The sequence below is a fragment of the Electrophorus electricus genome, chromosome 15, assembly GCF_041902795.1.
Source record: "Electrophorus electricus isolate QZ-2024a chromosome 15, ASM4190279v1, whole genome shotgun sequence".
In the NCBI taxonomy this organism is placed as follows: Eukaryota; Metazoa; Chordata; class Actinopteri; order Gymnotiformes; family Gymnotidae; genus Electrophorus; species Electrophorus electricus.
The window spans coordinates 10,325,309-10,348,598 of record NC_137511.1 but is presented as its reverse complement, the minus strand read 5'-3'; the positions used below and the strand labels follow the sequence as shown (position 1 = coordinate 10,348,598).

Sequence of the window (23,290 nt, the reverse complement as noted above, 5' to 3'; positions counted from 1 at the left end):
TTGTAAAGGGCTTCAGTAAGTCCGCTGGACGCGACTCTTCATGTACAGTCCTTTCCTGGAGTTTTCTTCCTCCCTTTGACAACCGCTGGAGGATACAGCAGCGTCACATGAAAACCTCTGATTTGTTTCAACCGTCGTCCTGCGTCACTAAGACCGGACGTCGCCTGTGAAGTGGGGGTTTTGGACAGTCTTTGTAACCACACAAGGTCAGAATGTGTCAGAAAGATCGGTTGAAGTTTAAAGAAGTCATGCACGTGAGAATATCACGTGGATCTGGTCGCGCTGCAAAGGGAAAGCTTCCCATGACCTTAAATTAACCATGTTTGCACATCGGGCAGCATATAGAACTCGGGCTTTGTGAACGGTGATCATTTGAACAAGTTCCTTTCCGGCAAGTTCCTCATTTTTATTTTTCTACGTAAATATTATGGTTTGAACCTAAAATAGATAGTAGATTTTGAACCAACCGGATTCCAAGAAATCGAACCGAGCCTCCCACTGCTGATGTAACCAATCGCTTGTGGCAACAGTTGTACGGTTTCCGGTTTCACTGACACAGACGCGAAAGGGACGCCATGCGCTGCCACTGCGGCGTTCTATAGCGACACGCATACAGCCAGCGCTAGCGCTTTATCTGTAGCTTCCAGTGGTTCGGTTATAAGGTCATGCCGACACCGAGGTAAGTACACCGTCGCAGCCAAACACTCCGAAATGGGCACGGTGTTCGTTGGCATTACTCCAGACACGGGATGCAGTTAGTGATAAATGTCTTGGACTATCTGACTATGCACGAGGCATGACGTTTGACTGCCTTCCGTCAGTTCTGCGTACTCGTGCTTGGGTTAACTAGGTGCTACTGGTCAGTCGCCGGCTGGCTGCACGCAACCGTTTATACATTTGTATCTCGTCATCACCGAACTGTAGCTGATGAGTGGATCCGCTCTCTGTTATTATTATTTTTATATGTAGAGAGATCCTGTGATTTAAAGGAGCTGCCGATCGCTTATACAATGTAGCCCGATACTAGTCTTTCCACACTGTTCTCCAAAAATATTTTTGCATCAGTGGTAGTTTTATGTTTATGAGAGACCGTGTGCGTGGGTCTGTGTGTGTATACACCTTCCTCTGCGACTTTGATCAGCATTAAACCATGTGTTCTCCATGTGCGAACCCATTGAAACCTGACTCGCCTGCAGTTACAGTGCCGGTCAAAATGATTTACTGTTGCTCTCTGTCTCCCTCCCTCCATCTAGTCAGAATGCCCTGTTTGGAATGGGCAATCCTTTGCTGGATATCTCTGCTGTGGTGGACAAAGATTTTCTGGACAAGTAAGTAAACTCTTCAGGAGCACTTGAATACCACTATACCTGAGCTAAGGGATGGGTTACATTGTGTTACTGAATTATTATGGTTATTGTTACTGAATGATTATATATCTAGTTCTATGTTTGCCACCTGCATCAGGAGATATTCCCTGTACAGCTGGTACATGTGGAATAAGACATGTAGATTACCTGTCCTTGTGGCCTGTATCTCTGTAACACTTGACTTTAGAAACACTTAAAAGTTGTGTATCAAAGATTTGATCATGCAGATTTGTGTGTTTGTAAGTACCTGTGTGTTAGAGAAAGATTGTGCATGAAACAGGAGATTTGTCTTGTGCTAAGTAAATAGTAATTTTGCATATACCTAATTTATACTTGAGAATAAAAATGCTGTAGGAATATATGTCACTGGCTGCTGATGTGTGTCCCACCTCAGGGATCAGGGACCTGGCCATCCACATCCACATCCACATTTGGCCTAACCTAACAGGTTGTGGTGTAATGCTGACCTCACAGATGACTGTTTACATGGATAGCAGTGGTCCCATACTAATGTAAAACTGTTAGTCTGACCAAGATGTAATCAAATAAAAAGCATGGTCTGGTATTCAGTCTGTCAAAGATCTTATGACCTAAGCTTAACCTAATTAAAACACATGGCCCAGACCAGTCACACTGGACATGTAGATAGTCAGATCTGTGTCAGCTCTCAGTTGCTTCACTTCCCTGTAGTAAATGTAATCGCTAGAGGATGTGTAATCACATTCACAGCATTTAACAGATGTTCTTATCCACAGTGACGTAAACACTTTTATCATTACAACAGTATGTGTGCTCCCTGGGAATCAAACCCATGACCTTGGTGTTACCAGCACCTTGCTCTACCTGACCTACTAGTAGGGCTACAAGAGTCTAGTTTTGTTGAACTTGATTAAGCATGTCACCATTGCTACATGAGTGAACCACAGACTGGAAGTGTGTTTATAAAACCAGAACTTCGTTAAATGTGTAACTGTGTCACGAAAAAGGTCTTGTTTCGCGCATAGTCAAACTATGCTGGAATGCATGTAAATGAGACTGTAAACGGACTATTTGCTTATACAACTAAGAAACATTCAACAGACTAGGATCTTTCAGGCTGTAGATTACATGTAAATGGGGCTGCTGTCTGCTGAGCACTGAGGTGGGGACATGTGGTTTCTCTTTTGTGGAGGGGCAGGGTGCAGTTTGATTTGTAATTTGGGCAGCAAAGGTTGCATTTTTTTTAAGATAAAGGAAATAAATAATTTGCAAAATCTATTATTTTACCATGTATTATGGGATTATTTGATATTTTTTATTATCTAATTATTTCTGAAATACACATTTCCATTTTTTAATTGCAGTGTTTGTATGTCATTTTTAAGATGTCTGAAAATGTGTGTCTGTGATTGTATTTGGGCATGTCACTGGTACACACAACTGCTAGTGTGTGTGTGTGTGTGTGTGTGTGTGTGTGTGTGTGTGTGTGTGTGTGTGTGTGTATGTGTTCATTTGTGCAGGTATGGCCTGAAACCCAATGATCAGATCCTAGCAGAAGAAAAACACAAAGCTCTGTGAGTCTTTACAAACACACACACAATTAATATACTCTTGTGGGCATGCTTATACGGTCATATGTATTCCCACATCATAAAGCAAGAGACTCTGGACTGATGGTCGTCACTGCACTTTAGAGCAGCCTTGTCATTTTGTGTCACCAGGGGCACAACCATGTCATTTTGGCAGATGACCCAAAGAATAACTGAATTCTAAAAATAAAGCTCGTAAATCACACAATTAATTCAACTAACTGAATAACAATAAACATGAAGTTTCCTGTATGAAAGTGTCAAAGCTAATGTGCTGCGTGAGCAAATCTTGACTAAGTGGGTATTGAAGCAAATCCTGGTGAATTCTTTCTCACTCTTATTAGTCAGTGATTAAGTCAAGGACTCAACCTAGATTTCATTTCCACTATTAACAAATACAAACAGTACTGTGAAAGAGAATGTCCAAGAAATCAGAGCACTGATGTAATGTAGTCAGAGGGAAGTTTGTGTTTTCCTGTCAGACTTGGCTGACTGGTAGTTCTCTAGAAAGTTGACCCATGAGTCATTCTGCTGTGAGGGAGATTTGACATGCAATCATGTGTGTAGTCTTCCTGTGGCATTGCACTTTGAACATTCTTCACAACCCAAATCAGAAAACTCACCAATTCGAGTTTTTTTGTTTTTGTTTTTGTTTAGTTTATTAGAAATGAGCTTCTTAACTGATCATATTGACGAAACAGTTTATCTGGCAGTTCGAGTTAATTGGTTATCTGAAAGGCTCCCATTTCTGCCTAAAAGACTATCAGTGTTTGCTAGAGAGCTGACAATGACATCATTGAAAGGTCTCACGCTGTTGCCTCCTGGAGAGACATGCATGGGTGGGTGAATGTGTGGGTGCAGCTGTGATGGTGTTTATTTTTGCTACATAAACATCCACTCTGAGTTGTCATATTTATTCACACATCATGTGATGTGCTTGGAGGTAGTTTGTGCATGTGTTCATGGTGAGTGAGTAGTGTATTTGGCAGTAACATAGGAATATGAAAAGTAGCTATGAAAAATGAATCTCATCATTTCTAAATCTAAATCACATGTGCTGACACAAGGTCATACTACTTTACAAACACACACAGTCAGCCTTCATTTCTCACACACGTGCTCACATACATGCTCACACACTCACGAAGACTTAGGTTAGCCTGCATCCCTTGTGCTGTTACTAGTTTCATTGTAACTGGTAGGCATTTTCTAGTATGTGTAAAATGTGTGTTGCTTTGGCTTCTATTCATTGTCATAAACAGTAATTAATTATCTGATCTGCTGGGCTGGTCTTTTGCTACTTGAGCATGTGCAGTTTTCTAGGCAGTTGCTTGGAATGTGTGGTTTTATATAACAGGATGTTCTGTAGTGTGTGTGAAATCTAATTCTGAGCCTACCCATAACCTGCCCTACTGCTTCTGGCACCTCTCAACAGCCACACCCTTACTGGCAGCATGTGGTACAGTGGACTGTGTTGTCTAGAGCTTCTTGTTTCACCAAAACCAGTTTTCATGTACCAGGCCTGTCTGCTGCTGCCGAAAACAGGAAATGTTGAGAGGTCACACAGGAAGTGCTGAGTCAGCATGTGAACCAATACCTGTTGGAGAGGGATAAATGTTATACCCCCGTGTGTGCACATACTGACTAGCTCACTGAACACCACACTGCTGACTTTGCGAGTAAAACTGAAGTAAAACCTGCTTTGTGGTTACACAACACTGCTTCTTGCTGGTCAGATGATGCTGTTGAACCAACAATTCCCACTATGGTTTATTAAGCTTGTAAAATTTCTGTTTACCTTGGAGTAATCGTTTAGGGTAAAATATTCCTGTAACTGCGTGTATTCTGACTGGTAGAAGAAAGTTAAAATGAGTTTTGCTTAAATCTTAGCCCAGGTTGGACTGACGAGACAGAGCTCAATAGCAGACACATTCCCAGCCACATTCTCTGGTTATGGGTCAGAGGAACTTTGGCTCACCTCAGCATTGGGTTAGTCACTGAGCAGGCAAGTGGTAGGGTATGTGAGGGAAGATTCTTGTGTTTCAACTGAATAGCTGTCAAACTATTACAATTATCGATCTTAGGTTACATGCACTATGAAGGAGGCTTTTGCAGGTACATGATCTTGTTTAAGAATTCTTTGACTGTGTGTCTTTGTTCCAGATTTGATGAGATTGTGAAGAAGAGTAAAGTTGAGTACCATGCAGGCGGCTCCACCCAGAACTCGGTCAAAATTGCACAGGCAAGTTCAGTCTCTCTCTCTGTCTCTTGCATTTTTTTTATTTTCTTGCCTGACATTCTTGGCAATTTTTGTTATAATCTTTCTGAATTTCCGGTGTGTTTTTCTTTGTTGGGGGCAATGGGGGGGGCAGACTGTGCAAGTCTTCTTGTTCAAATGTGTTACCTGTTTGCATCTGTGGCATTGTAACTGAGCTTTGTCGCTGGGTGGGAGGGTGCGTGCTGTGTGTGGGTGAGTGTGAATGTGTATATGGAGATACTCAACATTATAGAATTAAAAAAAAAAAAAAAACTACATGATTAACTGGCTTTGTCAAGCTGTGTATGTTTTATATTGGTCTGTAAAAGTGAAAAAGCATACATACAAAGGACCAAAATGGTCTAATGGCTTGGAAACTTGGGCACAAAAGTTGCATGACTCCCATATTTTGGGATAGTGAGATGAAACCCTGCAGTCGCTTACTTCTAGTGACACATATGTACCACTATGTGCCCTTCCTCTGGCTCCTCTGACTTGTTTGTGTTTTGTCTCCCCCTAGTGGATGATTCAGGAGCCGCATAAGGTGGCAACCTTTTTTGGCTGCATAGGGAAGGATCACTTTGGGGAGATTCTTAAGCAGAAGGCAGCAGAGGCACATGTGGATGCACATTATTATGAACAGAATGAAGAGCCCACAGGAACCTGTGCTGCTTGCATCACTGGGGACAACAGGTCACAAATAACATACAAGCATACCAGCACGTTCATTTAAGACCCTCAGTCTTTCTCTTTCTCACTTACACACACACACACACACACACACACATGCATGCATCCAGATGAATTTAGAGCCAGAGTCAAAAGGGAGAATGACTGCTGGTGTTTGCCTCGCTTAGACACATGCTGTTTCATGATTCACATATTCCAGTGATCACCAGCTTCTGACTCATGTATATAATATGTTTTTCTGTGTGTGCCTATGTGTGTGTGTACACTCAATCACTGGTGCATTCTAGGTCCCTGGTTGCAAACCTGGCAGCTGCAAATTGCTATAATAAGGAGAAGCACCTGGACTTGGAGAACAACTGGGGCTTGGTGGAGAAAGCCAGAGTCTACTACATCGCTGTGAGGGAAATGCGCGTACACACGCGCACACACATACACACACCCTGTGCACACATTCATGCACACATATACAGAAGGAGCTGATATACAGAGAGAAAATATTTACAAACTGAACAAAGAGAGTGAGGAAGAGGAGAGCTAAGAACTGAGTGACAAGAGGCCTGTAATGGCTAGAGAGAGTACAGTGAACATCTTTTAATAGCTGCAGTCAAACAGTGCAAACAGTGTTCTATCTCACAAAAATATGTCACAAAACCCAGTTGACTTCAGTATTGCATGTACTGCTATGCTCCTGATGGTGTTAGCCAGGTAGTTAAAGCAGATTGCTGGGAAGGACTTTACGTTCTAAACCTGAGCTGTACACCTTAAGTGCAGTGCAACTCTGTCTCTAGGGACTGCACAGTTATCTTATTACGGTCCAACCACTGAGCATTATAAGCATGTCTACAGATCTTCAGAGTGTATGTCTCTGTGTTTGCTTGTGTGTGTGGTTTCTAGGGTTTTTTCTTGACCGTGTCTCCAGACTCCATTCTGAAAGTGGCCAAACATGCATCTGATCGCAACAAGGTGTTCGGCCTGAACCTCTCGGCGCCTTTCATCAGCCAGTTCTTCAAAGAGCCCCTCATGAAGGTTATGCCATATGTGGACATCCTGTTTGGCAATGAGACGGTGGGTGCAACTAGTCTCTTCTTACTCCCACTACACAGATCTGCCCCAAATATTTGCATTTTTGCTGAATTAGTGTGACTGGTTTCTTGCAGGGACCTACCGCCCGTTTTGGTAAACAATTTATTATCTGATGTTTAGAACAGCTCAGTCTATGGCTGGGTTAAGAATAGCTAAAGCCTTAGAAATATTTTAATCTGGACCTGGATTTTGCAGCCACTGGTACTGACTCACTGTCCACTTTGTCCTCACACCCTCCTAGGTTAAAAGAAGATGGAAAGTCTGTAGCCCTTTGCTGTGATTTAAGTAACTAGGTCTCAAAGAGCCCCACTGTTCCCCCTCTTACTTTCTTTCATTTCTGTTTGGGAAAGAAAATCCTCATTAGTATAAAATGCAGCAGGGACAGGAGTGAGTGATGTTTTTACGATGTTTTGCTTTATTGCTGTGCTTCTGTTTTGCAGGAGGCAGCGGCTTTTGCTAAGGAGCAGGGGTTTGAGGTGAGCGCACGCACGCACGCACACACACGCACACACACACACACACACACACACACGGATCTGTAAATAATTGATAGTTCTGTCTTCATATTTTGCGTGCGTGCGTATGTGCATTTGCATGGGTGTGTTTGGTCATACAGACGGATGATGTAGCAGAGATTGCACGGAGGGTTCAGCTCCTCCCTAAAGTCAATAAGAACAGGCAGAGAATTGTAGTGTTCACTCAGGGCAGAGAAGACACAGTAGCTACTGTGGGTATGTCACACTCCATGCACAAATACAATACCTCACACACCATTCACACATCACTCTCCCCACGTCATGCACCAATACAATACCTCAATCACAAACCCCAAATGCATCGTACTATCCACAAGCACTGATCCCAAACATATACATGATTCATTGACTGTATTAATTTGACTTTTTATGATTTAATATTTTTAACATTAATTGTTTGGGATGTTTTTGTATAGAAAAATGGCTTACGCATTTTCATATGATTTGTCTACATAAATATTCACCGATCAGCCATAAAATTAAAACCACTGACAAGTGAAGTGAATAACATCGATTGTCATTACAGTGACACCTGTCAAGGGCTAGAATATATTAAGCAGCAAGTGAACATTCAGTTCTTGAAGTTGATGTGCTGGAAGCAAGAAACAGTGGTAGCACAGTGGTTAAGGTGCTTGTCTAGTAATCAGATTGCCAGTTCAAGCCCCACCATTGCCACTGTTGGACCCCTGAGCAAGGCCTTTAACCCTCAATTGCTGAGGTTGTGTTCAGTCAGAATTGTAAAAGTGATGAGTTTCAGCTGTTTAAATGTTTAAAAAAGAAACATGGATCTCAGCATATTTGACAAGGGCCAAACTGTAAATTCATTGCATCTGGGGGGTGGTGTATTCCTGGTATGTGGTGGTTGGTACCTACCAAAAAGGTCCAAGGACGAAAAACAGGGTCATGAGCACCCAAGGCTCATTGATGCATGTGGGGAACAAAAGCTAGTCTGTCTGAACTGATCCCACAGAAGAGCTAGTGTAGCATACATTTCTGAAAATGTTAATACTGGTTATGATTGGAAAGGTGTCCAAACACACATTTCAGCTTGCTGCGTACAGGCCTGCATAGCCACAGACCAGTTAGGGTGCCCCTGCTGAGCCCTGTTCACCTCTGAAAGTGCCTACAATGGGCACATGAGCGTCAGAGCTGGAGTAATGGTAGAAGGTGATCTGGTCTGATGAATCACATTTTCCTTTTACATCACGTGGATGGCATGGTGTGAGCACTGTTTTCCTGGGGAAGAGATGGCACCAGGATTCACTATGGGAAGAAGCAGTGTTCTGCCGGGAAACCTTGGGTCCTGGAACGCATGTGGATGTTTCTTTAACATGTAACAGCTACCTTATCTTGTTACAGACCAAGTACACCCCTTCATAGGAATGATATACTCTGATGGCATTGGCCTCTTTTAGCAAGATAATGCGCCTTGTCAAACATTGTTCGTGAATGGTTTGAGGAACATAAAGAGTTCAAGGTGTTGACTTGATCTCCAAATTCCCCAAACCACAATGAGATCAAGCATCTATGGAATGTGCTGGAGAAACAAGTGTGATCCATAAAGGCCCCATCTCACAGCTTGTAAAACTTAAAAGATCTGCTGCTAAAGTCTTTGTGACGTATACTGCAGGATACTCTCAGAGGTCGTGTGGAGTCCATGCCTTAAGGGTTCAGAATGGTTTTGGCAACACAAGGGGGACCTGCACAATATTAGGCCCTGGTTTTAATGTTGTGGCTGATGGTATAAATTCAACATCAAACTCCAGGAATTATATAGTATATATTTTGAGTTTATTTTTATGGTATTACTACACTCATTGTCTCTCTCACACACTAATGCTCTCTTTCTCAGGTGATAAGGTGACAATGTTTCCTGTGTTGGATATCGATCAGAATGATATTGTGGACACTAATGGAGCAGGAGATGCTTTTGTAGGAGGTAAATTATTCAGTACGTTGTTCAGTAAGCAGCCTCCTTGTTTTGGGCATTAGCAGATCAACTTTTGTACAGGGGAGCCTGCCCCTAGACACACTCCTCAGACCCACTGCAACAAACAGTCCGAAGACACCAAAGGGAGACCAGGCACTCTTAACTGTTATTCACTACTCTGACATATGTGGAGTTCAGTGATTGATTGGTGGCATGAAGAATTGTGGCACACAATGTGAATGTGTCTGCCACTTTGAACTGGTTAAAGGAATGTAAACTGCATTTACAATATATTTGAGTATTGTGTCTTTTTGTTTTGGGAATTTAACTCCATTTCATTATGAGCTAAATATACTAATATCAGTTATATTTGAGATATGTAATCTTTAAAATTTGTTTCTATATCTCACTGAGATATAAATAACAATATCCACACATTTGTGTGTGTTGCAGGGTTTCTGTCAGAGCTGGTTCAAGAGAAGACTCTGGAACAGTGTATTCGGGCAGGCCACTATGCTGCCAACACTATTATTCGACGCTGTGGTTGCACCTTCCCTGAGAAACCAGACTTTCAATAACAGCTCTCCTCTTCTCTCAACCCTGTTCCCTTTATTCTCCAGCTTTGGATCTTTCCAGTTCTTATTTCTTCTCTTAAATTCCCTGAACAGACGCCTGCAACATAACTTGCGTGCCTCTACGTATGTTTACAGTTCCTCTGAGGACATTCTAAAGCGATTGATAAACACTTGAACCTGATTGGTTGAACCAATCAGGCAGTGGCAGTCTAACCCCACCCATGGCTCTCTAAACCAGTTTTCACTCCTCCACGAGTGAGAAGAAATGATGTCTGAGTCAGCTGACCTGCACCTGCTTGGGACTGATTTTACTGTATGAATTGTAAAATATAAATGTGACCTGAAAATCTTACAGAAAGGGCTTTTAATAAAATATCAGTCTGGTTTTCTGCCAGTCCAAAGTTATGCTCAAGAAGTTTTTGTGCTGCTCACCTGATCAGTGAGCAGATCAGCAGGTGTGATCAATCCATGCATTGCCAGCTTGAGCTAGAAGCCATCTCTGAGCTGTGAGCTCTCTGTGGAGTCTCTTTAGAGCAAACATATTCAAAAAACTGGAAATTATAGAATAAATCATGTTGACAATTAACTGTAGTGTTTTTTTTTTCTTTTCACCTCATTAACTTCCACTATGAGTTGTTGTGTTTCTAGGTTTGTGTTGCTTCAATACACCAAAATCTTAAAATGCACAAGATTTAAATATGCACAGTGACATGCCGTGCCTGAAAGAGGGAGGTTGTAAGTTCAACACACTTCTTTTAGACTGCAGACTGCACTGAACCATCTTAGTGATCTGCTCGCCAATAAAGATATTCTTATTCTACTTTTATGTGTGTGCATGAGTGTAAAATTTTACACGGTCAGTTGCAGCCAGGTGTTTCTCAGTTTTTAAGGAGCTCCCTCCACCTGCATTAAACATTTTGGAATCGTCCCTGGTCCCCACAGAGCTGTCTCAACGTATCAGGTAACTACCCAAGGGTCTTTTAATTCAAGGTTTTGAGAGTAGCTGCTCTGCAGAGTTTTGATTCAACACTAACATGCTTAATCCAGTTACTCAATATAAGCAGAGGCCTTCTAATCTTTTAGGCTGTATATCTCCCAGAACAGATTTAGATTCTCTTGCTGTAACATAAGTGCATCCCATTCAGTTTAGCTGCAACTAACCAATGTTATGAGGAAAGAGTTATGGTTCCTTGGGAATGCAGTACGTTCATGTTCCTCTTTAATGTCTTGTTGGAAATAGCTCTTTATCTTATTTTCCCATGAAGTATTTCATTTTTTAATCTTTTTTTCCCCCAACCACCTGCTTGGATTCTGAATGTTCACACAACTTTAAATTCATTTGCCCAATTGTTTTCATGAGTCCAGAGGCAATGGAGGAAAAGAAAATTTTAACCTTTAGTTGTAGGGTGGGAATTTGCTTCATTTTAGTGTTGGGACTGGACGAGTGTCACAGCCACCTCATAAACAGACCAGATAGTATTTGTGCAACTTACGTACTGGTTCTTGCTCTAACACCTCCATCAAACTCTTTAAAGGGCTTTTTTTAGAATAAGCTGATGAGTTCAGTTGGATGTTTTGTAAGTAGGGCAAATACTACACTGTAGTGTACAAAGAGTGTTCCAGGATTTGGAAACACTGTCCCAAACTGGTCCTTGAGGCCTGGGGTCAAGTATAGTTTGGTATTCAAACACATGATCCAACCTCATAGGCATGACCAGGTTTAACACTTGTGTTTCAGCTGGAAAATCAGCAGACTTTGCTGCACTCTGACCCTCCAGGACCAGAGTTTGAGACCTATTCTGTAAGGTGGTAGAATGCTGATGAATGGGAGTGAATGTGTAAAATTAGTTTGCCTTAATGTCTTCATGTGATCATTTAAAAGGATGTTCTCGGATGTATTTGTGCAATCTAAATAGTTGCCACTGACACACAAAGAAATGTTAAATGATTTATTGGATGAACTGTTAATGCTATCTAATCAACATCCCAATAATTAATCTAATATGTGTAACAGTAAACAAAATATTTTAGATCATTATATGGATAAAGAACGGTCCCATGTCAGCGCTAGCACAGCAGGTCCAAATGTTCTTCCTGTAACCTGTCAGTTGTCAGTTCCAGCCCTGTACAACCCTTGTGCTGCACATGCCTGTTGGTTTTCCACTCTAGCACACCTCAGTGACTGCATAATTAATCAATGATCTGAAGCATGTATATAAGAGCAAGTAAACTTTGGGTCTGTGACACTGCTCTGTATTTCTGTGCGGCTGACTCCTCCCACAGAGGCCTTCACTGTTTAAGGGGTATGATGGGTATTAGTGTGTGCAAGCAAACCAAGTGTGGATAATACTTCATAGCTGCATTACTGAAGAGCAGTTCCTGTTCCTTTACTCCCAGCTCACTTACTAGAACTCTTTCCAGTGAAGCTGAACCCAGCTCAAAACACGTGTCTCTCTATGTGCTGCTCTCCTCCTGTTTTCGCTCACAGCATCTCAGTAGGGTCCGTAGTGCCAGTACTCCCAGCATTAGGAATCTCCTGAGTGGGCTGCTTTCTCTGCTCCACCAGGAAGGAGTCCAGTTCCCTTAGCTGCTTCAGGAAACCCCAGTTGGGGAGGATCCTTCGGCGGCACTTCACCTGCTCAATGGCCTCCACCAGCGTCATCTTCTCGTGGATCATGAGGTAGGCCAGGACCAGTGAGGCGGAGCGACTGCGCCCCATCACGCAGTGCACCAGCAGCTTGTCTGAGAGGCACGCAGTGAGTGGGTGGGGGTGGAAGGGGCAGTGGGTGAGACAGATTACTGCCATACAGAAGGAGATGTCTTATAAATATGGAATAAACCTGTATGTGCTGCAACCACAATTTGAACTATTTTAAAATAAATTGTCCAACTATTTGAGATGGTGTCGAGTGAAAGCAGGGTTAGTGTGTTGGATGTGATTATGGGTCAGTCTGAGGTGAGGAGGGGGAGTTCTCTTACTGGATGGGTTGCTGAGAACCTGATGCATGTATTCAGCTACAGGAAAGAAGTGCTGGCTGAGGTTGAATGAGGGTGTGTCCTCGGCCTCAATCCCATAGTATTCCACACTGATGTGTCTGTAGTAGCCTGCTCCTGTGCACACACTGTTTCTCTGGCCCTCCGCAGCGTTCAGGACATGCGTCACACCTATCTTCTGTAGCCTGTAACAGTTCCGTGCCGTCTCTCTGCTCATGAACACACACACAGCCCTAAGCATACATCCTCTCTACTCTGTGGAACTTGCATGATATCTGTTTAAATGCAGCATCGGATTGGTTTTACAATCTGTGCTCAGTGCTTAAGCTTTGTGTTATTAAATATTCTGGGTTCTAGTGTCATGGTAGAAAGGCTGTTTATTTTTCATGTATTTTGTCATTTTTCATGTATTTCTCCTGAGATCAGTACCAAGGACCCAGGTGTGTGAAGTGGCTATATAATATTTGACAGATTGAGTAGTAGATCAAGGTTACAGGACACTGTACCTCTGCGCAGATGTTTCTCTGTACTCACTCATCTCCTATGAAGATGTTGGGCCACACCTCGTTGACACGTGTGTATGTCACACTGCCATGTGAGAGCTGTTTCTCCAGTGCGTAGTTGCTGGGGGTTGTGTATTCCTCTTGCTCCTCAGGAGCTTCTGCCTTCTCCCCATAACTCACTCCACACCATGACATCTTTCCTCACCAGAACTCCTCCCCTCCCGCACAGTCCTGGCCCAGAGAATGCTGGTTCACCTACCACACACAGCTATACACAGCTGATCATGACAGGCAGTGCTCTACAGTCAAAGACTGGCAGATAAAGAATCATTACTTGATGAAAACGCCTGAAAGAGCAGGATAGTAAGCATTAATGACTATCAGGTGTTACAGCTGTTCTATGCTACACCAAGTTATTCCTGTGAACCCTTCTCTACGAGTCCTGTTGTACTATAGAGCAGCAGAAAACTGAAAGTGCTGCAACTCACCTTTAATTTCACTGTGAATTTAGCTTCTGTCTTCTCCTTGCACGTCTCTAAAAGGTAGGTGTGTGTGTGTGTGTGTGTGTGTGTGTGTGTGTGTGTGTGTGTGTGTGTGTGTGTGTGTGTGTGTGTGTGTGTGTGTGTGTGTGTGTGTGTGTGTAGGCTAAGAAATCAGTAGAGAGCTTGCCCAGGCTGGTGGCTTTATCCTGGTGAATCACAGTTCCTCAGAGCACAGACCACTGAAAGGAGTCGAATTCAGGGCTATTTATAGAACTCAGAGAGACAGTCAGCAGTACTGAACTCTAAACCAACTAAGACTTCATATGAAGTTTCTGTTTAACCACCCAGTTCCCAGTTCTGTGGAAGCGTAGTCAGTCTGAGGTCTGGAAGTTTCAATTCAAAAAGTAAAAGTCCTGTTTTACTATGGGTATTTTTTAGCACACAATTCATTTGTGAATTAATTCTACTTGCATGCTAGTTAGCAAATCCAAAAGTCTGGAACAAAATCTTGGTGAGTACTTTATTACAAAACCTGAAATTACTACCTCTGCTTAGAGTGGTCTGTCTGGAACACATGTAGGAAGCAGGCTAAGTCCAGACACGAGGCTCTGAGCCTGTGTGGACACGTCAGACTAAACAGAACACTGATTTGTTACATTCGCATTCATTCTTCAGGATCTAATCATCCTGCGGACAGGTTATTAAATATTTAATCTCTTATGTTTTATAAAATGTATTTCCTCAGTAAAAGCTGGTGCCTTGATTTTTTTTTGTGCTCTTTGTGGAGTTGTTTGAATGCTGAGCCATTTTAGAGCAGACTGCACCACTGAAGAGAGACAAGGCATGTTTATATAGCACATTACATACACAACTTGAGGTGCTTTACAAAAAAAACCACATAAAACCATTCATTTAAACAATAAAGATATTTTTAAAATATAATAGTATAAAACGCATAAAAGCAAGTAAAAACATCTTTGCAGTATGGACGCTAAGTGCTAAAGCCATTGTAATAAGCATCATTGAAAGCTAGAGCGAATAGTTAGGTTTTCAGTCTTGATTTAAAGCCATCTAATGCTAGGGCCCTTGAAAGTTTCTGAGCCAAAAAAGAATGGGTTCCACCAGCCTCTGTCCTTTTTCATGCAGTGTCAGATTCTGGACCATAGCACTGCAGAGTCAAGTACACCCGGAATCTGATTCAGTGCATCTGCTGGCTGCCAAGGCTGTTCTAAGATGAACTGGCTGTTTAAGACTACAGTTCCATGACCCACCGGGAACTCGGTTTGACTTCCCAGATTTACTTACTTAATTTGGACATATTTGATCTGTGTGGATTATGAGTATATAAAACAGAATAGAGACAAGTAAACACATTAAAGGAAACAAGCATTTTCAGACTTATTTATGTTCATAATTATACAGAGCAATAACATATTGTAGCATCAGTAAGTATGAAGAACAGTCATGCCCCGGTCACACTACTGCTTTATTATTATAATTATTTTACATCAATGAACGTGTGTTGCTGGCAGTACTAATGCAGAAAGCTGTGATTTCAGCCAGCTCTAAAAGAGGTTTTTGCCATACATTTCCCTTCACTGCGTTTCTTTTGTTTTGATCGCTTTTGTGCACACAAAAACTTTGTGTATAATTTTTACAAATGTTTTTTTACAGAATATTTTGTATACTTGGAAAGTAGCCTATTTTCCCATTTTAGATTTAATGTTTCTTTTCATAATTGTGAGGTTGGCAGGTCAAGGTTTGTATCTTCTTTGCCTGCAAATAAAGGCCATAATACAACAAAAGTTTTTATTATTATTGTTAAATAGCATTTTATATTTTCCTATTCAACAGCTGTCACTTTATTATTAAAGGTATATACCATTATTGTCCCACATTGATTTAGCCACATGCAGTTCTCGTTGTGTGTTTCACTTAGTACTTACATGGCAACTCGATGCATCTGGTATACAGTATTTACATTAAAAGTTGACTGTAACACCTGTGGACCTTTATCATTTAACAGACTGAAAAATAAGATGACCATAAATGGTAATATAAAATGTGTTGTCATTGTTGTTTTTATATAAAAACATGCCAGTTTTGGAAGCTCTTTTTTTCTGGCCTCATTTGAATGATGTAATATCTATATCAAGATGTTAAACAAACAGAAACTGTGTCAGGTTTTTGTAATTTAGCCTGTGCTCTGTGCATGCAAGATACACAATTATCTAAAATAAAATTCAATTACATACAGTACAGTGCATGAACCACACAAATATAAAAGGAACAGTGAGAGGAACAGGCTAAAAATATTATAATTAAAAAAGAAAGCACATCTGAATACCACATTCAGCATCCACTAAAACCAAAAATTCTGCTTATATATTTTTTCACATTTGTTCCTGTTGCATCCAGAACCTTTTTCAAATTCAAATTTTTCAGTACTGAAATTTTTGCAGTTTGAAAGTCCACATTTACTGGCATTAAAAAACAAAGATACAAACATAAATGTAATGCATGCAGTTAATAGCTCTCCTTACAATCAATAAAAAAGTTGATTTTTCAATATTAATACTACTGACAACTCTAATACTGAAAAAAGAGTCTATTTTTGCAATACTATTTTAGGGCATATAAAAGTGCTGTTTGATGTGATGACTTGCTCATTCTCATTTAAGTATAATTCATCTGATATAGAGGGTAACCCTTAATGTACTGGTTCTTTGTAATCTTGTAATCAGTGTCTGAAAGTTGGTCCTCTTTGCTTTTAAAAAAATCAGCACAAACATGAATAGTGGTATTGATCATTTTACCCTGCACCTCACTGTCAGAGAGGATTTAGTAGTTATTTTCATCATGGCAGATCCAGAAGTTCTTTAAGCACCCATAAGAATACTATCTGGCATATATACAGACAGTAAAAGGAAATGATATGTACTGTAAGGTCTAAAAGGATGAGAAATCATACTGTCCTGTTTCCTATAATATAATGCATAGAGCACCATGGCCTGTGTCTCAAAGAAAATTAAATAATTTCTCTTTGACGCAGTAGGTTCAAATGTTAAGTGCTGTAAAGTACTGGCAGGTACAGAAAGGACACACTGCCCTTGTGATCCCATGTTGGATACAGTCAGATGCAATTGTGGAGTGCATTTTTTTCCCCACTAATGCTGCTTCAGGTGTGAGCCATGCTGCAGGCTCACAAGGTTTAGTGGGGCCAAAGACCAGGCTGCAGTCTGGAACCACACAGTTCCTCCACTGGTCAGGATCCCGTGAGAGTGCCCAGCATAAGCATGGAGACTGAGAAGTTCTTAGAAACATAAAGGTACTAAAGAGTAGGAAATGACAGAATATGGTCACTCTAACATGGCATCCAGCTGGTCAGCAAGATCGTCGAACATGTTCCCAATGTCATCCAGAATGTTGCCAGATGACTTCACCGTGTAAACACCACTGCCATGAGAAATACATGAAAAAGGTCAGTGTAATGTCTGTGTGATGCCAGAACTCATCAATTCATGTGTTGTACAGGTAAAACCAGTGCAAGCCAGAACATCCTAGAGTGAATATTTTGAAGAATCACTTCCACGTTCTTATAATTGATTTAAATCAGACAATGACTCAAAAGCACAGAGAGGATGTCATTATTCATGTGCCTATGTCTGGTGGTACCTGTCTGTCTGATCTTCCTGAGCTAACTTTCTCTCCACAACCCTCAGCGCTGCCTCCAAGGAACTGCTGGTCTGCTCCATCCGCCTATGAACCAGTGCGTCTGGGCAAAGCCCTGAAGTCTGAGCCGTCCCTCTTCTTTTCTGCTCCAGGGGTTCCCCAACAGGGGTACACACTGCCCCCGAGCTGGATGGAGAGGAGATGGCATAGGCAGCGCTCTGCCCCTTCTTGCTCGCCCCCCCAGGGGGACATCCATCTACTAATAACAGATCAGCAGCCATGTAACATGCACTAAAATGTCATATATATATATATATATATATATTATATATATATATATTTATTTATTTATTTATTTACCTGAGCGAGCTGCAGTAGCAGAAAGATGTGTAGGCTTACATGGGGTGGGAGGTTTCTGTGGAGAAGCAGGTTTGGGGTAGCGGTTCTGTTTAGGGAGTTTTCCTGAGGGTCCACCATTCTGCAGACGCAGTGGTATCTTCACAGCCTGTGGGATGCCTTCCATCTCGGGACGTGGGCTCTGACTGGCAGGCTGCATTTCCTGCTCTCTGGGCCTGTGGCGCCTTTTCACTGTGTCTGATTCTTTCAGGTTGAATTTGGGCAATTCGTGACCTGAATTGGGTGACTGTGCAGGTTTTGAGGTCTCCAAAGTGACTTCAGTATCCATTTTAGTTGCTGTCATTTTTGGTCTCTGTTTTATCGTCACCTTTCCCTCCTCAGCAAATGGAATGCTCTCACCCAAGCTTCTGTGAGGTGATGTCAAAATTGCAGCTGACTGGCTTATATAAAGCTTCTTTTCTTGCTGCCTCATTTTGAGGCTGCTAAACTCTGCCTGGTCTGGTTCTTGTGGAAGTGTCTTGCTGGAGGTCCTCTGCTGACAGATTAAAGCTTTGGATGGGGTGGTGGGTGAGGCCACTTTGATGGGTGACATGCTGGGGATCTTATTGGGGCTTCCACTGCTCTCTAGCCTGGCTGCAATACTGCGGACACTGCCTGCACTCTCTGTCTCTACACCTCCATCGTTCATCCCACTTGGGGCAGAGCTCATTCGCTTTGGAGGGGGTGGGGGCGGACCTTTCCTCTTGGTGCGTATGGCGAAGGAATGACTCCGACCCACCTGCCGACTGGCGGTGCCGGTGGGCAGCCGGCAGCGGCCGGGCTTGTGTGTAAGCGTGGCGTATGTTGCCAGGTTGGTGGACGGTGCCTGTACGTCATCTTCCTCCACCTCTCCATCATAGTAGGTGTAGCGTGACAGGCTCTGGCTGCGCTTTTTTGACCTATAAATGCCGCTGCTGGACTGCGCAGGTCTGGCTAGGCCAGGGCGGGTCTGGTCTGAGGTATTCTGTGGCTGGAGGTTGGTGAAGCCCCTCTGGCTGGGGGAACCATGGACGCTGTTGGGTTGGGGCAATGCTGAGATGCCGAGCCTGGCCTTGGACTGGGCTGCAGGGTAAACAAAGCGAGTTATCTTACTGGGGCTTACTGGGGGTGTCTGTGCAGACACGGGGCTGCCAGCTGAAGGCAGTGGCTGCTGTTGTAGAGACTCTGTCTGCACCATCTTGGCAGCCACCAAGACGGTGCCTGGCTCTTGTGACTGTGTAATCGCAGCATGTTCCTTGCAGGCGCTACAGTCGAAGCTGGCCAGGCATTCGACAGTGCGGCTGTTGGGTGTGACGGAAGCCTGGGGCCTTCCCTGCGACCGCCCAGAGCCACATGAGCGTTTACCAATGCTTCCCTGGCTGAAGGACACGGTGTTACCATTCACCGTGGCAACAAAGCCCTCCTGGCAACCACTGGACCCATTATGGATCATGGCGCTCTGTAGCTCAATGCTAAGCTCGGTGTCCTGGAAGGTGAGCATCTTGGTTAAGAGAGGTGAGGAAGGGCCATCAGTGCTGTCAGGTGGCTCTATAGCCACCACCTCAAGAGTGGGAGGAGTTCTCCTTCGCTGCAGGGTCCCCTGCCCCTCTGCTTGGTTCCTCCGAGCCTTCTGCAGGTCAGAAAGCCTTTTCACAGCAAGCATCATCTTTTTTTGGTGTCCTGTGGGTGAAACATTCTCAGAGATTTCCAGCACTTGAAAAACATGCTTGTGTACCACTGGACAGATGAGGGATATGTTAGGTCTTCTCACCAAGTTTGTTGATGCCAATTTCCTGCAGATCTTCCCATGTGATGTCTCGCACAATGCTAATGGAATCATAGCCATTATCGCCAAGCCTCTTCTGATACTGAGAAAGCCCAAGATTACCAAGCCATTCACCAATATCAGTCTAAAACAGAGATAAAGGAAGACAAAGGCAGTGTCACTGAAACATTCACTAAACAAACTTCACTTTTTCAACATGTTTTTCAACAAAAAATTGTACAAAATGATAATAGTTTTGTAAAACATTTAAAGAACCTTACTGGAATGTAGTCTGGTAACCACTCAGGGATATTCATATTGCTGATCTCCATGGAAATCTTTTTGCGATGGCCTGGTTTAGTCACACCAATGGCTGTGAGATCCTGCCATGACAAGATGATCATAATAAATGTAATAATTTCTTGTTCTTCAAATAACTTCAAAGCTGTAACAATCAAATCTTAGTGTAATTTTCAAAATAAATGGTTCACCTCAGGAGTCATTCGGCTAATGGTAGGCACATCGTAGCCGGCTATTAGGAAGTTCTGTGTATATTGCTCCAGCCGAAACCCACTCAGCCACTGGCAGATGGCCTGTGCATCCTTATAGATAGACACACATGCTAAAGAAGACCTACTTTGATGTGTTGTATGACTCAGGCTCAGGACTGACACTAGCAATTTGTGTAATGGAATATCTGTATGAATATAAATTGATATAAAGCAGGACGAATGCTTAACATGACCAGACATTGAGCACGAACCCTGCTCTCCAGTAGCTGCTGAGGACGGCTAACAAGTGGACTGAAACCTTGATCTTCAGCCCTGGAGCTGTTCAGAATCTGTGCATGACCAAGAGCTCCTACACAAATCAAACAAGCACACAAAAAAGACAGCCATTTGGGTGTTAGAAAACTATAAACTTGCAGAGTTGGTGCTACCACTAGTGCAAGCAGCCCCAACTCACTCCTACACATGATCTGCTGTTGGATATCCAGGATTATGAGTCATTGAAAAGAAGGACTGTGTTTCAGAAAAGTAGAGAAGAATGTTTTAACCACTTCAGTGTTTCTCACCCTGAAGAATCTGGACAGTGACACTTAACCAAGATAAATGAGGACCCTGCAGTAAAGCTAGCGACTAACGATCTGTCTATCTGTCTGGCTGTCTGTGTGTGTGTGTGTGTGTGTGTGTGTGTGTGTGTGTGTCACACTTTTCTGTCTCTGTGTCTGTGTGTATATGCTACCACACAAAAAGTCTACATTGAAGGACAAGGATAAAATGGATTTGTTACAAACACTATCAGTGTACCTGGAAAGCCTTTTGGAGTCAATCTGTATGAAATCATACACTTACCTTAGGAAGAGAGACATTTACTATAAATACATCTATCGGACACTTGGTACTGCTTAAAATGATTTTTCCTATTCATGAAGAATGCCAGTGCCTCTGACATGAAAAATTAGACAGGTAGAGGTACTCAGTTAAATATTAACTATACCAACAGCTCCAATTAACCAGTGTGACACAAAAGCTGCATAGAAAAGCTGCTGTGAACATATCACACTTTTCACACTTTCCTTGAATAAAATAATAATATAATAAAGGTTCCTCAATCTCTTTCCTACAGTAGATCATAGGGACTTCAGTTCCTCTGAAAACTGACAGGCCTATCAAAACAAATCCCCCCCATCATTTCTCTTTAGAATCACAGTGTGTTATACAATTTTGTGTGTGTGTGTCTGTGTGTGTGTGTGTGTGGGTGTGTGTGCGTGTGTGTCTCGGTGTGTGTGTGTGGGTGTGTGTGTGTGGGTGTGTGTGTGTGGGTGTCTTTCTCAGTCTTGTCTTTTTATTTTCTTCCTTGTTCCTCCTACAGAGAATGCTGACCCTGTAAGTCTAGGCATCTTAGGTGAGGCCATTTCAAATGGCTGACAGAAGGAAGAGTTCTTCCAGTTTCTATTACTCTCTTTTTTTGTGTCAGAATCAAATTTATTTATGTTAATGTACAGGCAATACTTTTATCCTCTCCTGTACACCATCCAAGATACTGTCACTTTGTGGTGTATCAGAATTGTCAAAATCAGCAAAATCTGTTTAGACTACAATATGTATATCAATTTTTATAATAAGTTTAAATAATTTCATTATAAGTTGAATTTACCTAGAGGCTCAGTCTTGTGGAGGTGGGAAGTCAGACTTTGCTGTTCTCTGAGTTCAGCACAAGAGGGCAACAGTTGAACAGAACACTGGTAAAATGAGATCTGTGAAACAAAGCAGTATAGCACACTCGGCATGTCTCATTAAAATTCTGAATATTAATTACTATGAGTACTATCATACTATCATAATATCAGATGTATTTGTTGTTTTTTTCCTAATTATGTTTTGCTGTTTTGTAGAAATTCTGTCACACTACAAAATTAGTTACTATGTTTTGTCCAACAGAAACACGTCTTCATTTAGCAGTCACAAGATGTATACAACTGTAATTTTCTAAAGTATATAATAAAGTATATGATTTTATTTATGAAAATAAAAACATTATTTAGGACCAAACCCATAACTTATTGGTTCATGTTCACATTGTCTCGCAGAGCTAGAAGCATGTATCATATTAACATAAGATTCCTGGCATGTCTAGCACACCTGGCTGGTGTCCTGGGCAGCAACTCTGCGCTGATCCTGGGTATGATGGGTGAGGTTGCCCTCAGCACTCTGCCCACTGCCTGCACTACGACTGCTTCCCACACTGCCAGCACTTCCAACACTGCTCCTGTCTCCTGAGACACAGGCGCAGGGAGTGAGAAAAGGGTGAGAGGGAGAGGAAGGGAGATGGAGAGAAGAGTCCGCTGGGAGGATGCTTTGTGTATTACAAAATAGTGGAAGCACAGGTTGTGAGCACTAACAGTGTTTAGCAGATGAGGAGGTGGATTATTAAATGTACAACCAGGGCTGGGGAAAAACAGGGAGATACAGATCTGCTGAGATGTCATTCTCACCACTGCTCATCCCACCTGAGCATGGCTGCCTGCTGCTATCCCGGGCACTACGGCCAGCAGGGGGAGCCAGGCATATGACGAGACGTTGCGAGAACAGACAGGTGGCCAAAGGGGACCTGGGCAACTCTTACCAGTTAGAGAGCTCCTGAGGACCCAATTGTCCTCTGGCTCTGTGGAGCCAGCTGATAAATACAGGGTACTGGGGCTGCCAGGAGGAGGACCTAGCAAACACAAACACTTTAAAGGGCGAAGGGGACAGCTATGGGTGTCTGCAGACCCAGTGGACAACCAGTCATAAAGAGTGTTGTCATCTGAGGAAGACTGGGAGGAAGGTTGGGTTGATGGTCATCTACATTAGGGGAGCTGCCTTCATGAATATACACTTGATTGCTGGTGTTGTGCGCCAATAATATTCTCTACAGGGTATGGAGTCTTTCAGTATATGCTACAGGGTAGGGTATGTCGCTAAGGGTGACTATTTCTGATCACAAGATC

General features: G+C 42.6%; 3 protein-coding genes across 21 annotated transcripts in view; 1 reads left to right on the top strand and 2 right to left on the bottom strand.

Moving 5' to 3' along the window:
• The first annotated feature begins 160 nt into the window (after positions 1-160).
• adkb (adenosine kinase b) lies at positions 161-10,592 on the top strand. Of its 3 annotated transcripts, none has more exons than XM_027031720.3 (11): positions 161-206; positions 1,254-1,328; positions 2,867-2,920; positions 5,099-5,177; positions 5,713-5,885; positions 6,170-6,278; positions 6,777-6,947; positions 7,406-7,441; positions 7,582-7,696; positions 9,354-9,440; positions 9,885-10,592. In XM_027031720.3, exons 2-11 carry the CDS (start codon positions 1,273-1,275, stop codon positions 10,007-10,009), a joined length of 1,005 nt encoding a protein of 334 aa, XP_026887521.2. In that variant the 5' UTR covers positions 161-206; positions 1,254-1,272; the 3' UTR covers positions 10,010-10,592. The 3 variants fall into 3 exon arrangements, with proteins under 3 accessions (XP_026887521.2, XP_026887520.2, XP_026887519.2); XM_027031719.3 differs by lacking the exon at positions 161-206 and adding an exon at positions 234-391; XM_027031718.3 differs by lacking the exon at positions 161-206 and adding an exon at positions 418-679.
• Positions 10,593-11,940: 1,348 nt separating this feature from the next.
• Positions 11,941-14,206, bottom strand: dusp29 (dual specificity phosphatase 29). 4 transcript variants are annotated; one of them, XM_027031709.3, is made up of 4 exons: positions 13,992-14,206; positions 13,535-13,771; positions 12,986-13,212; positions 11,941-12,748 (listed from the first exon to the last, which is right to left on the bottom strand). In XM_027031709.3, the coding sequence occupies exons 2-4, from the start codon at positions 13,696-13,698 to the stop codon at positions 12,489-12,491; spliced, it is 651 nt and encodes a 216-aa protein (XP_026887510.2). In that variant the 5' UTR covers positions 13,699-13,771; positions 13,992-14,206; the 3' UTR covers positions 11,941-12,488. The 4 variants fall into 4 exon arrangements, with proteins under 4 accessions (XP_026887510.2, XP_026887512.2, XP_026887511.2 ...); XM_027031711.3 differs by having other exon boundaries at positions 12,986-13,209; XM_027031710.3 differs by having other exon boundaries at positions 13,535-13,758.
• Positions 14,207-14,816: 610 nt separating this feature from the next.
• The window catches only part of caskin2a (CASK interacting protein 2a), a 33,649-nt gene continuing 25,175 nt past the window's right edge, over positions 14,817-23,290 (bottom strand). For 9 of the 14 annotated variants that reach the window (XM_081697341.1, XM_081697339.1, XM_081697346.1 and 6 more), the window contains 9 exons: positions 22,443-22,576; positions 21,958-22,057; positions 20,561-20,658; positions 20,289-20,399; positions 20,079-20,180; positions 19,804-19,942; positions 18,018-19,712; positions 17,661-17,916; positions 14,817-17,441 (listed from right to left, as the gene is read on the bottom strand). In XM_081697341.1, the coding sequence (XP_081553467.1) occupies positions 17,345-17,441; positions 17,661-17,916; positions 18,018-19,712; positions 19,804-19,942; positions 20,079-20,180; positions 20,289-20,399; positions 20,561-20,658; positions 21,958-22,057; positions 22,443-22,576 (2,732 nt within the window). In that variant the 3' untranslated portion in view covers positions 14,817-17,344. The remainder of the gene's footprint in view (positions 17,442-17,660; positions 17,917-18,017; positions 19,713-19,803; positions 19,943-20,078; positions 20,181-20,288; positions 20,400-20,560; positions 20,659-21,957; positions 22,058-22,442; positions 22,577-23,290) is intronic. The other 5 variants (XM_081697347.1, XM_081697349.1, XM_081697342.1 and 2 more) reach the window with 4 other exon arrangements.